This window comes from Balaenoptera musculus, chromosome 10, assembly GCF_009873245.2.
Source record: "Balaenoptera musculus isolate JJ_BM4_2016_0621 chromosome 10, mBalMus1.pri.v3, whole genome shotgun sequence".
Taxonomy (NCBI): domain Eukaryota; kingdom Metazoa; phylum Chordata; class Mammalia; order Artiodactyla; family Balaenopteridae; genus Balaenoptera; species Balaenoptera musculus.
In genome coordinates, this window is record NC_045794.1 from 81,757,708 (window position 1) to 81,777,452 (window position 19,745).

The 19,745-nt window shown below is 44.0% G+C and overlaps 1 protein-coding gene across 11 annotated transcripts in view; it reads right to left on the reverse strand.

Annotated features, from left to right (window-relative positions):
• Positions 1-2,210: 2,210 nt before the first annotated feature.
• ANKS1B (ankyrin repeat and sterile alpha motif domain containing 1B) overlaps positions 2,211-19,745 on the reverse strand; it is a 953,137-nt gene continuing 935,602 nt past the window's right edge. For 4 of the 11 annotated variants that reach the window (XM_036866270.1, XM_036866272.1, XM_036866271.1 and 1 more), the window contains 2 exons: positions 6,868-7,035; positions 2,211-3,392 (listed from right to left, as the gene is read on the reverse strand). In XM_036866270.1, the coding sequence (XP_036722165.1) occupies positions 3,282-3,392; positions 6,868-7,035 (279 nt within the window). In that variant the 3' untranslated portion in view covers positions 2,211-3,281. Of the gene's footprint in view, positions 3,409-6,867; positions 7,036-19,745 lie in introns of all 11 variants that reach the window. The other 7 variants (XM_036866278.1, XM_036866275.1, XM_036866274.1 and 4 more) reach the window with 4 other exon arrangements.

Below are 19,745 nucleotides of genomic sequence, written 5' to 3' on the forward strand. Positions count from 1 at the left end.
GCCCCTCCTACCCATCTAGTTGTGGTTCCTTCTTTATGTCTTTAGCTGTAGAAGATCTTTTCTGGTAGTTTCCAGTCTTTTTCATCAGTGATTGTTCTGCAGATCGTTGTGATTTTGGTGTGCTTATGAGAGGAGGTGAGCTCAGGGTCTTTCTACTCTGCCATCTTGGCTGCTCTCCCTGAGATCAGGGTATTTTGATCCCTAGCTCCCTTTCTGAAGCCCACAGCACCTGTCTGGAAGCCCCCTCCACAGGCCACCTCCTTTCCCACTCCCCTCAGGCCACACCAGCTCAGGGCTAGTTTCCCTACATGCTGCCAAGACCTTTGTAAGTATTCTATTTATTAAACTCTTAAATTCTCCCAGTGGGAGTGTGCCATCTACTTCATGCTGGGATCATAACTGATACGAATAAGCATTGATCCACAGAGATAATAAATAAGAGGATTGCTGACCTCTTGGTGGTTAGCAAAGATTAAAAAGGGGCTGAATTAGCCCAGGCAAGGCATTACTGTCTAAAATCCCAGCCCAAACCTTCCTTCAGGAAACCTGCCCTTCTGCCTCTGTGAATGTTGCCCCATCTCCGGATGGTTTTAGCCCTTTCGGGTTCAAAGCCCTAGGCCTCTGCATGTCAGGCTGGGACCACCCTGAGATTGGTTTGGCATGTGTTTTGGAGAGTAACTTGGATCCAGCAGTGGGGAGATCTTCTGCTGAAAGTGACAGGATATGGAATGTGAATCATTGATTTTTCCAGTGTGTCTCTAACATGACCCTTTTATCACTTGACTCATAGCTGGTCATGTGTTTGTTTTAGGAAAAATGAGTGTTTGTTGTTATGGAAAATCTGTGTCCCCTCAAAATCCATATGTTGATGTCCTAATGCTCTATGGTGAGTATTTGGAGATGGGCCTTTGGGAGATAATTAGGGTAAGATTGGGTCATGGGGGTGGGGCCCTCATGATGGGATTAGTGCCTTTATAAGAGAAGCCAGAGAGCTTGATGCTCCCCCACCCTCTGCAGACACACACCACAGAGAGGTCATGTGAGCACACAGCAAGATAGCAGCCACCAACAAGCCAAGCCAGGAGAAAAGGGCCTTAGAATGAAACCTACCTTGCTGGCACCTTGATCTTGGACTTCCCAGGACCTCCAGAACTGTGAGAAATAAATTTGTTGTTTAAGCCACCCAGTATTTTGTTATGGCAGCCTAAGACAAACATGTAGATGTTGTCCTATAAAAGTAATCCAGTTTGGTGGTCCTTCCTCTTTTACCAATTTCTGTTTTGGTAGTTCTTCCTTACAGCCCACTTTAACATTAAAGACGATGGGGGCTTTATGGCTGAAATTCAAGCTTTAAGGGCCTGGCTGAACTTGGAAGTGAGCAAATTTTCTCAATTTTGCCAAATGAAAAACTCCCTTTAGCTATGGATGCTGAGAAGGCCGGGCCTTTGGTTCTATCCTAAATGGAAGTGGGAAGGTGCTCACAGAATGATGCCAAGCACCAGCAGCTGTACAGTTTCCATTTTATTTTGTGTGCTTTTTTTTATAGGATATAAATAATGACAAAAATTACAAAATTTATAACTGGAAGCCCAAGCATATTTACACGTTTCCTTTTCAGCAAAGCTACTATTTACTTTGCTCCTATACAGTTTCTTTTTGGTACCATATTTTAGGGTTATTTTACTCTCAATTTACTACATACATATCAACAGTGAATAGGCAAAATATATACAAGGAACTGTTCAGTTCAAGTAATTTAATTAATATTGTATTAAAATTCTCCAACACTGAACTAAAACCATATACATTTGTCAGTTTGAAATAAAATTTAGTTGTCTTTCTTTAAAACTCACCAACTGATGAATGTAACTGATAATCTCAGGTTTAAAATAATATTGGTTAATTAAAAAAAATTAAGACAATCCCACAATTTATCAATATCGCTTATTATAATGAACTCCAAAATGATTCACAATATGATTGGTTAGAACAATATACATTAAAATGTTATTTATTTTTTTTTCTATAATGATATTGGTACTGTTTATATAATTTGATTCTACATAAATATACATTATGGTATCATACAAATACTCCACAGAGACATTAAAAAAATTAAAATACCTTAATGAAATGTAAGTAAATTTTATTTAATCAAAGAGTAAGCAAACATTTATTTATTTATTTTGTTTCAAGAAAAGAGTTTTATTACTTTGGAATCTCTATTTTTTTTTTTTGTATTTGTGTTTTTCTAGAAAAAAAAATTTTTTTTGCAATAGAATTTTATTAACACCTTTCTCAAACAAACAAGGTTTCCATGACAGAAATCTTGACAGCAGGAGCCCTAGATTTTTTGTTTAACATGTTTTTTAAAACTGTGAAGTTTAAAAAAAAAAAAATCTTTGCAGGCTTATGGCTGTGTCAGCACTTTCGGTAAGACGCCAGCCTGCTTGCCCAAATCTCCTGCTCTAGTGAGCGCCTCTGGTCTAGTACTTTGCAACGCCCAAGCCAGTCCTCTTGGTAGTAGCAGTAGAAATTTAGTTATTTGAAATGAAAGCAAAACATCCCTCACAACTAACCTAGTTTTCTTATCAATGCGTTAGTGAAACATTCTTTTAATAATAAAAATATTTAATACAAGACACATTTTTCTGTGCATAATAAATTCCTCTGTTTTAAATCATTAAGTTTTTGAATCAATCCATAGATGTAAAGGTTTTCTTTATCTGACATAGTTGATTACATATAAAATCCACAAATATAGAAATTGGGAAATAGGATTTCCTGGCAATCAGGGGTACTTTTTGTCCTTTTGCATGAAACGATACTCAGTGAGATAATGATTTTACAGATGCTTTCTGGGGGTAGTTCTGTTCTCATTCTACCTTGAAAACTGCTGACAGTGAAAAATAAATCCAAGATTTTTATACTTTTAGGCAGTATTAGAGATCCCCTGTATTTTTTTTCTTAAGGTATTATCCCCAAATACAGCAAAGCAAGTGTTGGGGCAAAGTCACTAGAAATACCTTGGGTGGTAGCAGGGAGGGGAGTCAGGAGAGTGAGCCACAAATCTCAACTCATTTCTCTCAGGGGTTACGGCTGGAAAGTCTTGGTTGCACTTTCTGTCACTGGTGCAGAAAGAACGTCCCCAGGAATGGCCAGCGGCCTTTCGCCCGTGACAAGGCCACACAAACAGCAGTCTTCCTCCTGCGCTGGGTGGAAAGCCTGCTCCGGGACTGCTCGGCGTGCAAGGCACCGCGAGGACGGGAGGACGGTGAGTATCAGAAAATCGTGGTCTCATACTTGGTATTTATTCCCCTCTTGGCTTCTTGTCCCGGCTCCACAATCCACGGCAGGTTGGCCAGAGTCTTTTGCTCAGATGGGTCGATCTGCTTTAAAACAGAAAGGCTGATGCCCGTTATAAAGGCATCCTAACGCTGCCTGGAAACCAGCACTGGGCTCTGGCAGGACCTCAGGATGTTGGGGGCTGAGAGTCATCTGTTTGTTCTTCTGATACACATTTACTGCAAGGCACTGGGCGTGGGGGCGGGGATGGTGAGTGAGGCACGGCCCTTGCTCTTGAAGGCACACAGGTGGGGAGCAGGCGTAGGAATACTTTACTGAGAAGTGAGACTTGAGGGGGAAGAGGGCGCTCTGTGGGCACCCAGGAAGGCCACTGACCCCATGTCGGGAGCCAGGGGGGCTTCCTAGAGAAGGTGAACCAGGCTCTGTCCTGCCTGCCTCTCAAGCCTCCAGTGGTTTCCATTACAGTCAGAATAAACCCAGAGTCCTCGAGGTGACCCACGGTGGCCCTGTCCGCCTGCCTTTCTAAGCTCCGGCCACACCGGCCTCCCTGCTGCTCGCTGTACACCAGGCCCCAGCCCAGAGCCTCTGTGCGCATCACCTCTCTGCCTGAATACTCTCCAGACATCTGCCCGCTTTATGCCCTGATGTCAATCAGGGCGCAGTTCAAACATAACCTCCTCACCAGTTCACCCCAAGCAAAAGAGCACCTCAACTTTTCTGCTCTCCTCTGCTGCTCTCTTCTTTATAATCCTTTTGCCACATGCATCATGTTTATTTGTTCATCCTCCACTACAGTGTATGCTCATGAAGGTGGGATTCTGTCTGTTCTGTTTATTCCCGCTTCCCTCAAACTCAGAAAAGCTCCCGGCAACCCACTAAACAGTACGCACCCAATAAATACTTGTTGACTAGACGTAATGTCTAAACGGAGAGCTGGAGGAGAAGCAAGAGCTTCCTGGTAAAGGCAAGGCAGGGGGTGTGGAGCAGAATGTGCAAGGTCCCTGAGGTAAGGGAAAGAGGCCGTCTGAGGGCGTGCAGTCAGGTCGCCGAGGGGGACCCGGGGGGAGACAACTGAGGGTGAAGAGGTGAGTGGGTCCAGGTCAGGGTGAGCCTTGAACCAAGCTGAGCTGTAAAACGTCAACACCATTTCGGCCCCTGCGTGTACAAGGTTAAATAGGCCCTTTCTGGGTGACGCTTGAGTTCTGAGCTCACGGAGGGCCTGGGGCAGTTCTCCACCAGATTGCCGCCTCTTTCTTTGGTGTTTCCATGTCTGCCCCTGGCCCTGGCCACCTGCTCTGCTCAGGAAACCGGGGCAAGGGAGCTGCCTGAAGAGTGCGGGTTCTGTGCCCGTCGGCCACCTGCAATTTGACTGTATCTCCACAAGGCTGTGGGGAGGACTCCACATGTCTTATCATGGGCTGTTTCTCAAAAATAAACTACTGGGGCCGAGGGAAATGGAACACAGACACCTGCTGATGACGGGGACGGGATCTTGGGGCAGTTAAAGGACAGCAGTATTATTCACTGTATGTTTCATAGTTTTCAGTGAAGGCTTCTAAATGAATATTCTGAGCTCTTATGGCACACACCCTTTGTGCTCATCTGGAAGAAGTCTATGGGGACCAGTCAGAAGTCAGATGGAGGTCCCTGCCACGAACAGGTTTATCCAGCCCACACGGGAATGAATACAATAGTCTAAGAGCTAATCCCCCAAATGTTCTGAAAATTCCTGGACATTTAACTTGCTTTTCTTGTGGGATAAGATAGATAGATAGACAATAAATAAACAGGATAAGCCAGGAAAAGCCTGGGTGGTCCAGGAGAAGCCTCTTTGTGTAGCTGGGCCCTGGATGACAAGCCAGACTCAGCCGTGCAGAAACAAGGGGGAGACAAAGCCAGGTGGAGGGAACAGGGGGCACAGAGGCCTTAGGTGGGAGTGAGCTTTGTTTGTTTCCAGGAAGAGGAAGGCCTGAGTGTCAGGAGTGTGGTGGGAAATTAATTGGGGCAGTGGTACCATGATCTGATCTGTGTTTTAAGAAGGTCACCCTGGTTGCCGGGTGGAGGAGGGGAGTTTTTAGGAGATGCCGGGGAGTATTTTGGAGATTAATGGTGGTGACGGCTTGGATAGGAAGAGTGACAGAGGAAATGGAGACGAGTGGACAGATCTGAGAGATGTTTTAGGGGCTGAACGGATGGAATCTGCTTGTGGGGTGGACACAGGTGAGAGGAAGACAGAAATCAAGGGTGTCTTCTAGATTTGAGCAACATGGTGAATGGTTATGCCGTTTACTGAGCTGGGAGAGACTGAGAGAGCGAAGCAACTTTGTGGAGAGATCAAGAATTCTGTTCTGGACACACTAAGTTTCAGATGTGTGCTAAGCCTCGAAGGAGAAATGAGGGAGAAATTGAACCTGTAAGTCTGCAGTTCTGGGAGTGCTTCAGGATTGGGAGCCAGCGGGGCTGGGAGGTGCTGAGGTGGGAGGACTGGGGGTCAGAAGGAAAGTCAGAGGACGTGCAGTTACTGGTGATGATCAGCGATGAGGGATGAGCATGGGAGGGAACGGTGAGGTGGGGGAGGAGATCTGAGAGGTGAGCTGTCAAGGAGCAGAGGGGCCAGACACTGGGAGGATCATCCCCATAGATGTTGAAGCTGCCAAGAATGGAGACAGGAGTAGAGGCCAAAGAGAAGATCGTGAACAAGAAGCCACATGGTCACAAAGGGTGGTGCCTCTGCAAACATTAAAAACCCTACAATTCCCCACGACTCTGGGGACAGGGCTCGGTGGGGAGGAGGAGAGTCACAGGCGGAAGGATATGTGGGCTGAGTGATGCCTCAGGGTGCCTGCTGCCCTGAGTCCCAGAGTTTCTAGGCTGCCATACGGCAGCAGAAACCAGACGGGAGGCTGGTTGGGAACATTCCAGCTTCTGGGTATTGCTACCCCCAGAGGAGGCCGCTTTGAAGTCATGGAAGTCTGTTAGGACAGGATGTGTGCAGAGCGTGTGGGAGGGAAGGGGGGAAATTTCTGGAGGGAGGCAGATGCCAGGGAGGAGGGGCGGTACCTTCTGAACAGTCCCCACTCTGCAGGAAGCCTGTGCCTAGGCCTCCTTGTCAGGCCTGCGTACAGCCTGTGCCTCCAGCCTCCTCTAGCTGGGTACCAGGGATGCCCTCCCCGTGAGCCTCTTCCACCCTCTCTGCTGCCCAGCGGCTTGTGAGAGGCTTGCCCCCTAGAGGGATGGCAGCCGGGGCCTCAGGGATCCTTTTTCCCAAGATCGCCTGGACCTTGAGGAAAGACTGCCCCGGGAGGCCAGCAGCGACCAGTCCCCTCACAGGCTGCTGCAAGGGACAAAAGGAGTGGGATTTTCTTGGGAGCCTCCAAGTTCAGGCAGATGGTCCCCAAGACTTTGCAGGAACTGGGCTGAGAGGAGGACAGACACATGCCAGGATGAGGCCGAGGGAAGGACATGAAGGGCAGGCCCTGGATTCTCACCAGCCCCCACGGCACCAAGGATCCCTCCCCTCCAGTTCAAGGTTTTCAGAACATCTGTGTCTTTTCTACTTACCACCGACTTGCGAATGCTGACTCGGGGCTTGGGGATGGGCTTGGAGGGCTTGTTTTCAAAGCTTTCTGGAAGCGTGGAGGAATGCCCCCCTTTCCTGGCTTGCAGCGCGAGCTGGTAAGCAACTTCAAATGCCTGTCCCAGCGTTAGGATGATCTCGTAGGCTAAATTCTGTGAGAGAAATGAGAAAGCATTTATGACGGCATCTTCCAGATCAGAACAGAGTGGCTGAGGAACACTGAGGGGGTGAACCGGCAAGGACCCTGAACTGTTCCACCTGATGTGGCAGAGAGCCAGGGGAAATCTGACAAACAGGACACTCTGGGTCCAATTTAGGGTCTGTACGAGGCACCAGTTACTGACGCGATGCACTTGCTTACAGCCACGCTGAGTAGCCTGCACCGGGACCCGGGAGCCCGCTCCAGCCGGGGTGGCTGCTTTGCTCCCAGGCCTCGGAAGGGAAGGGGTCACTCTGGTCCCTCAGCCTGGGGGGAGGATCCCACACACTCCACAGGAGGTGTTACTGAGAAGTCGGGGGTCTTTTCACCTCCCACATCTGTGATTCAGTGAACATCTCTGAGACACAATCAAAATCTAATTCAGGCAGAGGGGGGAGGCATTAGTCATACTGGCGTGGCGTCTCACACTCACAGCAGCGAGCATGCAAACAGAGCCAATTATCCATATTTCTTGAGGCGTTTGCTCTCCCTGTGGGTCCACTCCATATTTTATCATCAAATCAGCAAGAAACAGGAGCTCCTGTCAGGCTCGAATGCCATGCCAAGCAGCGTCTGTCTGGGAGAGAAGTTCTTTCCTTCGGACCTTCAATCACTCCCCGCAAGACGTCTAGCTTCGCGTCTCCAGATTCGTACTTCATTTCTGCCTTCTATTCTGAGCGCAGTCCCACCCTGTCTGCTGTCACTGAGAAAACAGGACATTGACCCCACAGAAGCAGGGTCTCGACAAGACCCGAGGTCACAGCGCATCAAAGAGCTGGATGCCTGTGGGTCACAGAGAGCTTTCTTAAAACCACTGCACCACTGAGAGCTGGCGTGGTCTGTCCCACGTTTCCATGCTCATGAACGCCCCTAGAAAGTCTATGTGGTTTTTCCTCAAAACCACAGACATTGCGTTTGCTGATGTTGCACCCCTGCTCCCTCCGCCCCAGTCAAGCACACAGAACATCTCGATTCCCATGCTTCTGGGGAGATCCGCTGAGGACCGTTCTCACTTGACGAAGATGGAGGGAGACGCGGGATGGCTGTCGGGGCTCGTGTGGAAGAGGCCCTTGGGTCTCCAGACGGACCAGATTTCAGATCCACGCCAGACTGTCGGGGTTTAGGCCCAAGCCAGGGGGGAAACGCCCTGAGTGTGAGAACTGGTCTGACAGAGGATGTGTCCTCTCCTCTGAGCTACTTGTTAAGAAGCCGTGGCCCCTCAAGACAGACGTGTGCTCACTGGAGACCCAGCCTTGCACAGCCAGCTGAGCACTTCCCGCAAGGAGCTCGGGGCCCGAGTTTGCCTCCAAGCATGCGTCAGACTAGGAAATTAGTAACGCACCGACAAGTGACAGTGGCGGGCTGGCGGACAGCTCCGGCCGTGGCTGCACCAGGAGGGCTGAACCCTCAATGCCTACACTTGGCACTCGCGTCACCACCAGTGTTGCCCATTGCGTGGTGTGCAATGGGTCCCCTGGAAAGGGGGCCTGGGGCTTTGGGCTTTGGCTGTCCCCATGAAGTCCAGACTCTTGTCTTTTCCACAAGTGCTGTGGAGATAGTGGCTGTCTATCTGTCAGGGACACGTAGCAGATATTCATGCTCTGGGTGGGCGACTGGACTAAGGGAAAGATGGCAGATGCAGCAGTTCTGTAACATGTTGCTTTTTGATGCCAGAACAAAGGTGCTTAATGAGTGTGAATTCCTTTATCGTTAACCTAGAAACAAGTTCCTGAAAGTGAGATTTACTTAAAGTTCCAGTGTCTTCAAATGAAAGCCAAAGATGCTCATTTGAGCAGGTGAGATGTTCACAAGATTTTGATGGGAAGGCTAAAGGTTTTTGGAAGCTTCTGGGTTAGAAGCTCTGCCCTTTCATTGTAAAGAAGTTCCTGGTGTTAGGAAACTGCTGAGGTAAGACACAGAGACCAGACCAGACTGTGAGGTTTCCTGCCAAGCAGCTTTTCCTAGTTTGGCTTGCATTTTTTCTCCATGATGTCTTGCTTTTCGTTTCATGTAGAATGCCGCATTTTTAGAGTTCTTTTATAATCTGTAAAGAGTTGGACATTGTTACCTTTCCTACACTTTCTGTCACCTCGGTGTTTGAGGCTTCAATTCTGGATGCCAGTGACAGCCCACAAGGAGCAGCTGGTTGCTGATGGGGCTTTGCACGCGGAGTCCTGTGTTACCAAAGTACCGGGGCCCTTGAGGGGCGCAGATCCTCATCAGATGGGACCTGAGGACACATGTTTGAATGGGAAGGAGGGTTCATTTCTCCAGCCTCTCCTTAGTAATATCCCCACTACTTAAAATGGGAGGAGAGTTACTGTGAGAGCGGAAGACACTATAGGAAAGGGCCAAAAATGATCTGATCAGAGAGGCTTAGGTGACAAGCCCTTGCTTCCTCCTTTGAGCCAGGCTTGCTGACCCCAGAGATGCTGCCTGGCACTGAAGAGCCAGGGATGCTGCTCAGAAAGCCTGAAAGCCCACTTAGTTTCTGCTTACAACACATCATCGTCTTTACAACTGTGGGAGGCCAGGGCCAGAGACTGTGCCTGGCACACAGTAGGCACACAATAGAGGCTTGTTTGCTGAGTGAATGAATGAATATCTAAAGGGCAAGCTGGAGTAATAACACTACTAGTTATCACTATAGGTAGTATGGCTGCCATTAAGTGAGGACTTCGTAGATATTAGGCATTGTACCAAGCACTAGATTTATCTCATTTAAGTCTTACCACAATCATCTGTAGTAGAATATCATTGTCCTTATTTTATAGATGAAATTGAGGCTCAGAGAGGTTAAGTAATTTACCTGACATCACAGAGCTAGAAAGTTACAGAGCAGTGGTATGAACCAATATTTGTGACTCAAAAGTCTATGTTCTTAAGAACTCTAATTCAAAAAGATAAATGCACCCCAATGTTCAAAGCAGCACTATTTACAATAGCCAAGACATGGAACATGGAAGCAACCTAAATGTCCATTGACAGATGAATGGATAAAGAAGATGTGGTGTGTGTGTGTGTATATATATAATGGAATATTAGTCATAAAAAGGAATGAAATAATTCCATTTGGAGAAACATGTATGGACCTAGAGATAATCATATTAAGTGAAGTAATTCAGAAAGACAAATATATGATATCACTTACATGTGGAATCTTAAAAAATGATACAAATGAACTTATTTATAAAACAGAAATAGACTCACAGATATAGAAAACTTAGGGTTACCAAAATGGGGCTTCCCTGGTGGCACAGTGGTTGAGAATCCTCTTGCCAGTGCAGGGGACATGGGTTTAAGCCGTGGTCTGGGAAGATCCCACATGCTGCGGAGCAACTAAGCCCGTGCGCCTAGAGCCTGTGCTCCACAAGAGAAGCCCCCTCAATGAGAAGCCCGTGCACCACAATGAAGAGTAGCCCCCGCTCGCCACAAGTAAAGAAAGCCCGCGCGCAGCAGCAAAGACCCAACACAGCCAAAAATACACAAATTAATTAATTTGAAAAAATTACCAAAGGGGAAGGGGGGGAGGGATAAATTAGGAGTTTGAGATTAACAGATACACACTACTATACATAAGACAAAGAAAAACAAGGTCCTACTATATAGCACAGGGAACTATATTCAACATCTTGTAATAACCTATAATGGAAAAGAATCTGAAAAAGAACATTATATACGTGTGTGTGTGTGTGTGTGTGTGTGTGTGTATGTATATATATATATATATATATATATATATATATATGCAGGTGCCTAGGTTGTTAACTTACTGACTAGAAGTGAATCTCTTAACTTTGTATCAACTCTGCCAATCCACTGTATCTTACATTAAACATTATACTCAAACCAAATATACATATACATACATACACACACACACACACACACACACACACACACACATATATATGAAACTGAATCACTGTGCTGAAATCCTGAAGCACTGTAAATCAACTATACTTCAAAAAAAAAAAAAAGTCTATGTTCTTACCCTCCCAGGTGGGTAGCTTATCACTCTTCCCCTTCCCTCACGCCATGCTGTGAGAGGGGGTTGTTGAGAGGGCTAGTCTGTTCCTCTACATCCTTGAATCTGGACTTGTTATAATGACTTTCTCAACTAACAGAATGTGCAGAAGTGACATGCTGGGACTTCTGAGATTAGATTGTGAGAGGTCTCACAGCTTCCACCTTGGCCTCATGGAACATTCACTCTGAGGGAAACCAGCCACGTATAAAAAGTCTGACCTCCCTGAGATCACCATGTTGTGAGTATGTCCAAGCTGGCCAGGGGAAGAGGCTGCCTGGAGAGAAACAGCAGTTGCAGCCACCGCAGCCCAGGCTCCAGATATGAAGCAAAGGAGTGGTACTGGACATTCAAGCTCCAGGAGATGCCACACAGAGGACCAAGGCCCCAGACAGATGGCCCCAGTCAAGCCATCCCAGCATCTGCAGTCATCTGAGTTACCTAGTGGAGGCCCCAGATACTGTGGAGCAGAAGAGCAGAACTGCCGTGCTCTGCCCCAATTCCTGACTCTCAGAATTGTAAACATGATAAAGTGGATGTCGTTTTACAGCACTAAGTTTTGGGGTGGTTTGCTAAGTAAGCAGCAATAGATAACTGGAATACCATGCAGTGCTAAGGAAGGCTGGCTGGACCCTCATTCAGGTGGTGGAAGAGGAACCATCAGCCTGTGAGCTGGTCACAATTAGCAAACTGAATCCAACAAAACATAAAGATTATACACCATGACCAAGGTGGATTCATCCCAGGATCACAAGGATAGTTCAACATACACAATCAATGTGATATACCACATCAACAAAAGAAAAGGTAAAAACCACACGGTTATCTCAATAGATGCAGAAAAAGCATTTGATAAAATTCAACATCCATTTATGATAAAAACTCTTATAAAAGTGGGTATAGAGGGAACATATCTCAACATAATAAAAGCTATTTATGACAAACCCATGGCCAATATAATAGTGGTGAAAATCTGAAAGCCTTCCTGCTAAAATCTGGAACAAGGATGCCCACTCTCACCACTTTTATTCAACATAGTATTGGAAGTCCTAGCCACAGCAATCAGACAAGAAAAAGAAATAAAAGGTATCCAAATTGGTAGGGAAGAGGTAAAATTGTCCTTATATGCAGATGACATGATACTATATATAGAAAACCCTAAAGATTCCACACAAAAACTACTAGAACAGTAGTAGTACAAATTCAGCAAGGTAGCAGGATACAGGATTAACATACAGAAATCGGTTGCATTTCTTTACACTAACAAGGAGATGTCAGAAAGGGAATGTAAACGGTCTCTTAAAATTGCATCAAAAAAGACTTAGGAATAAACCTCACCAAGGAGGTGAAAGACTTATATGCTGAGAACTACAAAACATTAATAAATGAAATTGAAGATGATTCAAAGAAATGGAAAGACATCCCATACTCTTGGATTGGAAGAATTAATCTTGTTAAAGTGGCCATACTGCCCAAAGCAATCTACAGATTTAATGTGATACTTATCAAATTACCCATGACATTTTTCACAGAACTAGAAACAAATAATCCTAAAATTTATATGGAACCATAAAAGACCCAGAATTGCCAAAACAGGAGGCATAACCCTCCCAACTCTTTAGGCAATACTACAAAGCTACAGTAATCAAAACAGTGTGGTACTGGCACAAAAATAGACATATGGATCAATGAACAGAACAGAGAGCCCAGAAATAAACCCATACACCTACAGTCAATTAATCTTCAAGGAGGCAAGAATATACAATGGGGAAAAGACAGTATCTTCAGCAAGTAGTGTTGGGAAAGTTGGACAACAGCATGCAAATCAATGAAATTAGAACACACCCTCACATTATACACAAAGACTTGTATATAAGACATGACACCATAAAACTCCTAGAAGAGAACATAGGCAAAACATTCTCTGACATAAATTGTACCAATGTTTTCTTAGGTCAGTCTCCCAAGGCAATAGAAATATAAGCAAAGATAAACAAATGGGACCTAATCAAACTTATAAGGTTTTGCACAGCAAAGGAAACCATAAACAAAACAAAAAGATAACCTACAGACTGGGAGAAAATATTTGCAAATGATGTGACCAATATGGGCTTAATTTCCAAAATATACAAACTTCTCATACAACTCAATAACAAAAAAACGAACAATTCAATCGAAAAGTGGGCGGAACACCTAAATAGACATTTCTCCAAAGACAACATACAGGTGGCCAATAGGCACGTGAAAAGATGCTCAAAATCGCTAATTATTAAAGAAATGCAAATCAAAACTACAACGAGGTACCACCTGACAGAGGTCAGAATGGTCATCATTAAAAAGTCTACAAATAACAATGCTGGAGAGGGTGTGGAGAAAAGGGAACCCTCCTACACTGTTGATGGGAATGTAAATTGGTACAGCCACTATGGAGAACAGTATGGAGGTTCCTTAAGAAACTAAAAACAGAGCTACCATATGATCCAGCAATCCCACTCCTGGGCATATATACGGACAAAACTATAATTCAAAAAGATACATGTGGGCTTCCCTGGTGGCGCGGTGGTTGGGAGTCTGCCTGCCAATGCAGGGGACGTGGGTTCGTGCCCTGGTCTGGGAGGGTCCCACATGCCACGGAGCGACTGGGCCCGCGGGCCACAACTACTGAGCCTGCGCGTCTGGAGCCTGTGCTCCGCAACAAGAGAGGCTGCGACGGTGAGAGGCCCGCGCACCGCAATGAAGAGTGGCCCCCGCTCGCCGCAACTGGAGAAAGCCCTTGCACAGAAACGAAGACCCAACACAGCTAAAAAAAAATAAAAAAATAATAATAAAATAAAAGATACATGCACCCCAATGTTCATAGCAGCACTATTCACAATACCCAAGATACGGAAACAACCTAAATGTCCATTGACAGATGAATGGATAAAGAAGATGTGGTACATATATACAATGGAATACTACTCAGCCATAAAAAGGAATGAAATAATGCCATTTGTAGAAACATGGGTGAACCTAGAGATCATACTAAGTGAAGTTAAGTCAGAAAGAGAAAGACAAATACCATATGGTATCACTTAAATGTGGAAGCTAAAATATGACACAAATGAACCTATCTATGAAACAGAATCACAGACATAGAAAACAGACTGATGGTTGCCAAGGGGGAAGGGGTTGGGGGAGAGATGGAATGGGAGGTCGCAGTTAGCAGATATAAGCTTTAATATACAGAATGGATAAACAACAAGGTCCTACTGTATAGCACAGAGAACTATATTCAATATTTTATGATAGGGACTTCCCTGGTGGTCCAGTGGGTAAGACTCCACACTCTCAATGCAGGGGGCCCAGGTTCAATCCCTGGTCAGGGAACTAGATCCCGCATGCATGCCACAATTAAGGAGCCTGGCTACCGCAACTAAGACCTGGTGCAACCAAATAAATAAAAAAAAAAAAAAAAAAAAAAAAAAGCAGCCCACATGCTGCAGCAAAGGTCCTGCATGCTGCAACAAAGACCTGGTGCAGCCAAAATAAATAAGTAAATATTAAAAAAATATCCTATGATAAACCATAAGGGAAAAAAATATAAAAAAAGAATGTGTATATATATATGTATTACTGAATCACTTTGTTGTATAGTAGTAGTTATCACATTGTAAATCAATTATACTTCAATTAAAAAAAACCCTAAAAATAGAGTTGCCATATGATATGATCCAGCAACCCCACTCCTGGGCATATATCCAGACAAAACTATAATTTGAAAAGATATATGCACCCCTATGTTCATAGCAGCACTATTCACAATAGCCAAGATATGGAAACAACCTAAATGTCCACTGACAGATGAATGGATAAAGAAGATGTGGTACATATACGTCAATACAATGGAATATTACTCAGCCATAAAAAAGAATGTAATAATGCCATTTGCAGCAATATGGATGGACCTAGAGATTATCATACTAAGTGAAGTAAGTCAGAAAGAGAAAAATATCATACATCATTTATATGTGGAATCTAAAATAGGACACAAATGAACCTATCTGTGAAACAGAAATAGACTCACAGACATAGAGAACAGACTTGTGGTTGCCAAGGGGGAGGGGGGTGGGGGAGGGAAGGATTGGGAGTTTGGGGTTAGCAGATGCAAACTATTATATAGAGAATGGATAAACAACAAGGTCCTACTGTATAGCACAGGGAACTATATTCAAAATCCTGTGATAAACCATAATGGAAAAGAATATGAAAAAGAATATATATATGTATAACTGAATCACTTTGCTGTACAGCAGAAATTAATACAACATTGTAAATCAACTAGACTTCAATAAAATTAAAAACAACAACAGCAACAGTACCTAGTCACAGGAGGTCGGAGCCTCCACTCCCAGCCCCGACCTCGGGGAAGGTGGCTGATGCCTGTGACCCGTTTTGGTCACAGCGTCACGGTAAGCACTAAGGAGTCCCTTCACATGCTAGCCAAAACCACAGAGCTGGAATGTCCTTTCAAGTTGGCATGACCACACTCTCATCTCTGGTTGCTACCTTGCTCGGGCATAAATCCAAACTCATTTAGCTTTATGTTCACTACCTCTCATCCCTCAAATGCTGTAACCTGGTTGTCTCTGACCCTGGCTCCTTCTGCCCCTCCTAGCTTGTTGGAAAATACCTGCCTTGGCCTTTCCAGCGTGTGTCTCTTTTTGGGACCACACTTATTATGGCAATTGACGTTGAGTATTTTCTACCTTACACAGACCACCAATGAAAGAAGGAAGCCTGTGTGCATGTGTCCTCAGGGCTGGTGTGGGGGGCAGTTACTGGGAAGAGTATGCTCTGAGCCTCAGTTATTTTTTGTTTGTTTGTTTTAAAATGGGGATAATAACACATGCAGTATCCACCTGACTGGATTATTTTGAGAATCATTCATAATAACATTTACCCTAATGACAATACCAGCCAACATTTATTATTTACTGTTTGCCATGTTGCACATGGACTATCTCATTTAATCCTAACGAACCCTGTGGGAGTTATCATATTAAACAGCTGCAGGGCCATTATCATCCTTGTTTTGCATGTGAGAGAATTAAGCTCAGGAAGGTTAAATAACTTGTTCACGAGGCCAGCACCTGGCTGAGCTGGGATGTGAATCCAGGTGTTCTGAGAGGCTGTGCTCTTGATCACTGTACCTTAGAATTATACTTAAGATAAAAAGACTCAACATCACTAATTATTAGAGAAATGCAAATCAAAACTATAATGAGGTATCACCTCATGCCGGTCAGAATGGCCATTATCAAAAAATCTAGAAACAATAAATGCTGGACAGGGTGTGGTGAAAAGGGAACCCTCCTGCACTGTTGGTGGGAATGTAAATTGATACAACCACTATGAAAAACAGTATGGAGGTTCCTTAAAAAACTAAAAATAGAACTACCATATGACCCAGCAATCCCACTACTGGGCATATACCCTGAGAAAACCATAATTCAAAAAGAGTCATGTACCACAACGTTCATTGCAGCACTATTTACGATAGCCAGGACATAGAACCAACCTAAATGTCCATCGACAGATGAATGGATAAAGAAGATGTGGCACATATATACAATGGAATATTACTCAGCCATAAAAAGAAATTGAGTTATTTGTAGTGAGGTGGATGGACCTAAAGTCTGTCATACAGAGTGAAGTAAGTCAGAAAGAGAAAAGCAAATATCGTATGCTAACGCATATATATGCAATCTAAAAAAAAAAAAGGTACTGATGAACCTAGTTGCAGGGCAGGAATAAAGATGTAGACATAGAGAATGGACTTGAGGACACAGGGTGGGAGGGGGAAGCTGTGGTGAAGTGAGAGTAGCATTGACACATATACACTACCGATTGTAAAATAGTTAGCTAGTAGAAAGCAGTAGCATAGAACAGGGAGATCAGCTCAGTGCTTTGCAATGACCTAGAGGGTTGGGATAGGGAGGATGGGAGGGAAGTTCAAGAGGGAGGGGATATGGGGGCATATGGCTGATTCACTTTGGTATACAACAGAAACTAGCCCAGTATTGTGAAGCAATTATACTCCAATAAAGATCTATTGAAAAAAAAATAAATGATGGAAAAAAAAAAGACTTCAGCAGACCTAAATAGACATTTCTCTAAAGAATACATACAGATGGCCAGTAGGCACGTGAAAAGATGCTCAACATCACTAATTATTAGAGAAATGCAAATCAAAACTACCATGAGGTTACCACCTCAAACTGGTCAGAATTGCTATCATTAAAAGTCTACAAAGAATAAATGCTGCAGAGGGTGTGGGGAAAAGGGAACCCTCCTACACCGTTGGTGAGAATGTAAATTGGTGCAGCCGCTATGGAAAACAGTACGGAGGTTCCTTAAAAAACTAAAAACAGAGTTACTATGTGATCCAGCAATCTCACTGCTGGGCATATATCTGGAGAAAACTCTAATTTGAAAAGATACATGCACCCCAATGTTCATAGCAGCACTATTTTCAATGGCCAAGACATGGAAGCAACCTAAATGTCCATCAATAGATGAAAGGATAAAGAAAATGTGGTGTTTATATATACAATGGAATACTACTCAGCCATAAAAAAGAATGAAATAATTCCATCTGCAGCAACATGGATGGACCTAGAGCTTATCATACTATGTGAAGTCAGAGAAAGACAAATACCATATGATATCACTTATATGTGGAATCTAAAATATGATACAAATGAACTTATTTACAAAACAGAAACAGACTCACAGACAAAGAAAACAAACTTATGGTCACCAAAAGGGAAAGGAGGGGGAGGGATAAATTAGGAATTTGGGATTAACAGATACACACTACTATATATAAAACAGATAAACAACAAGGACCTACTGTATAGCACAGGGAACTATACTGAATATCTTGTAATAAACTATAATGAAAAAAATATGTATAACTGAATCACTTTGCTGTACACCAGAAACTAACACAACATTGTAAATCAACTATACCTCAATAAAAAAAAATAGAAAACTTCTGCAAACTGCTAAAAAAAAAAAAAAACCAACTTAAAAACATTAAATACAGAAGCTCCTGGGTGGTGGATGCATCTTGGCTGCGGTGAGGGTCTCATGCCTGGACCAGTCTCCAGGCAGAGGGTGTTCTTTATGATTTGACGTGAACCCTTAGCACAGGGATTCTCAGCTGGTGGCCCTGCCCCTCCCATGACGAGGGGTGATGTGAGGGAGGAAAGGCAACACTCCCTCTCCAATGGAGGCTCTTTAGGGTGGAGGCAGGGAATCCCAATTCAATGGGGGCACATTACAATCTCCAAAGCCCTTCCCTTCTCCCCCTGGGATTTTGATCTGTGGATTAAGAATTGCTACATTAGAGGTATTTGCAGGACGATCATATTTTAAGGATAGATTCTAAATGTAATCCAGGGATGCAAACTTGTTTTTCTATGCAAACTAGATTGATCTGTAGGCCAGCCTGTATTTACTGTGAGCTTCTTGAGGCAGTCAGGATTGGCAGTTGAACATCAATCACCACGGATATTTACTGAGCTACTTCCTTTTGTCAGGGGCTGAGTCCCTAGTGCCTGGCTTCTAACAGATGTCCAGGAATTGCTCCCTGAATGATGTCAGGGAGAGGGGGTTCATGATGAGACAAAGAGGTGTCCGCCACTGTCCTCCTGCATCCTAGTCACTGAGGCTGTACCCGGCACACCCATCATTTTGGTATTAGAATAACTGAAGCATAGGCTTTAGGCAATCTGTCCCCTAGGAAAAACTCTGGGCACTCAGGTAATTAATTTATATTAATTGGCACATCACTAGGATTTTTCTGTGTTGGAAACTCCTGGTTTGAAAATCTTTTGGGCTCAAGGGTTCAATGGCATATTTGCAAGAATATTCATCGTAGTTTAAAAATTTCCCCCTAATAGGGAACTGATTAAGTATACTACATAGATCTACACAGTGAGATACTAGGCAGCCATTTAAAATGAAAATGGAGGCATTTAAAAAACTGGTTAAAAGACTCAGTAAAAATTATGTATATGTACATAGATGGTATCTGTCTATGTGCATAGAAAACAGTATATATCAAAACGTTACTAGTGGTTATCACTAAGTGTTAAGACCATGGACAAATTTTCTCTTCTTTATACTTCTTTGTATGTTTTGGACTTTATTCAAATGACGAATAATTTTACAATCATAAAAAATAATAAGCTTTTGCATTTTGAGCATTAAAAATAAGAGAAAATCTTCTAACTCAAAATAATCTTATTCTTTATCCATCATCTGCCTTTTCCTTCTTTGGCAGAGAGGGTTGGGAACTGTTTTCCAGGCAAAATCCAGGCCCTGTTTTCTGGTGTTTCCACGGCTCACCCCCATGTACTAGTGGGGCTGGCCATCCATTTGGTCAGTTTTTGTATTGGATGTCAATTCTAGCATCTGCTCAGCTGAATTTTAGAATATTCAGTTCTTCCTTTAACCTGGAAACCTAATGCCTCTACTCCAAGTCCAGAGCAAAGAGTTGACTCTTCTGTCCAATTTCTATCAAACCCAGCTGGGAAAATGTTCTATGTGGACATTAGCTTATGGACATGCAGTCAGTCCACCCTTGT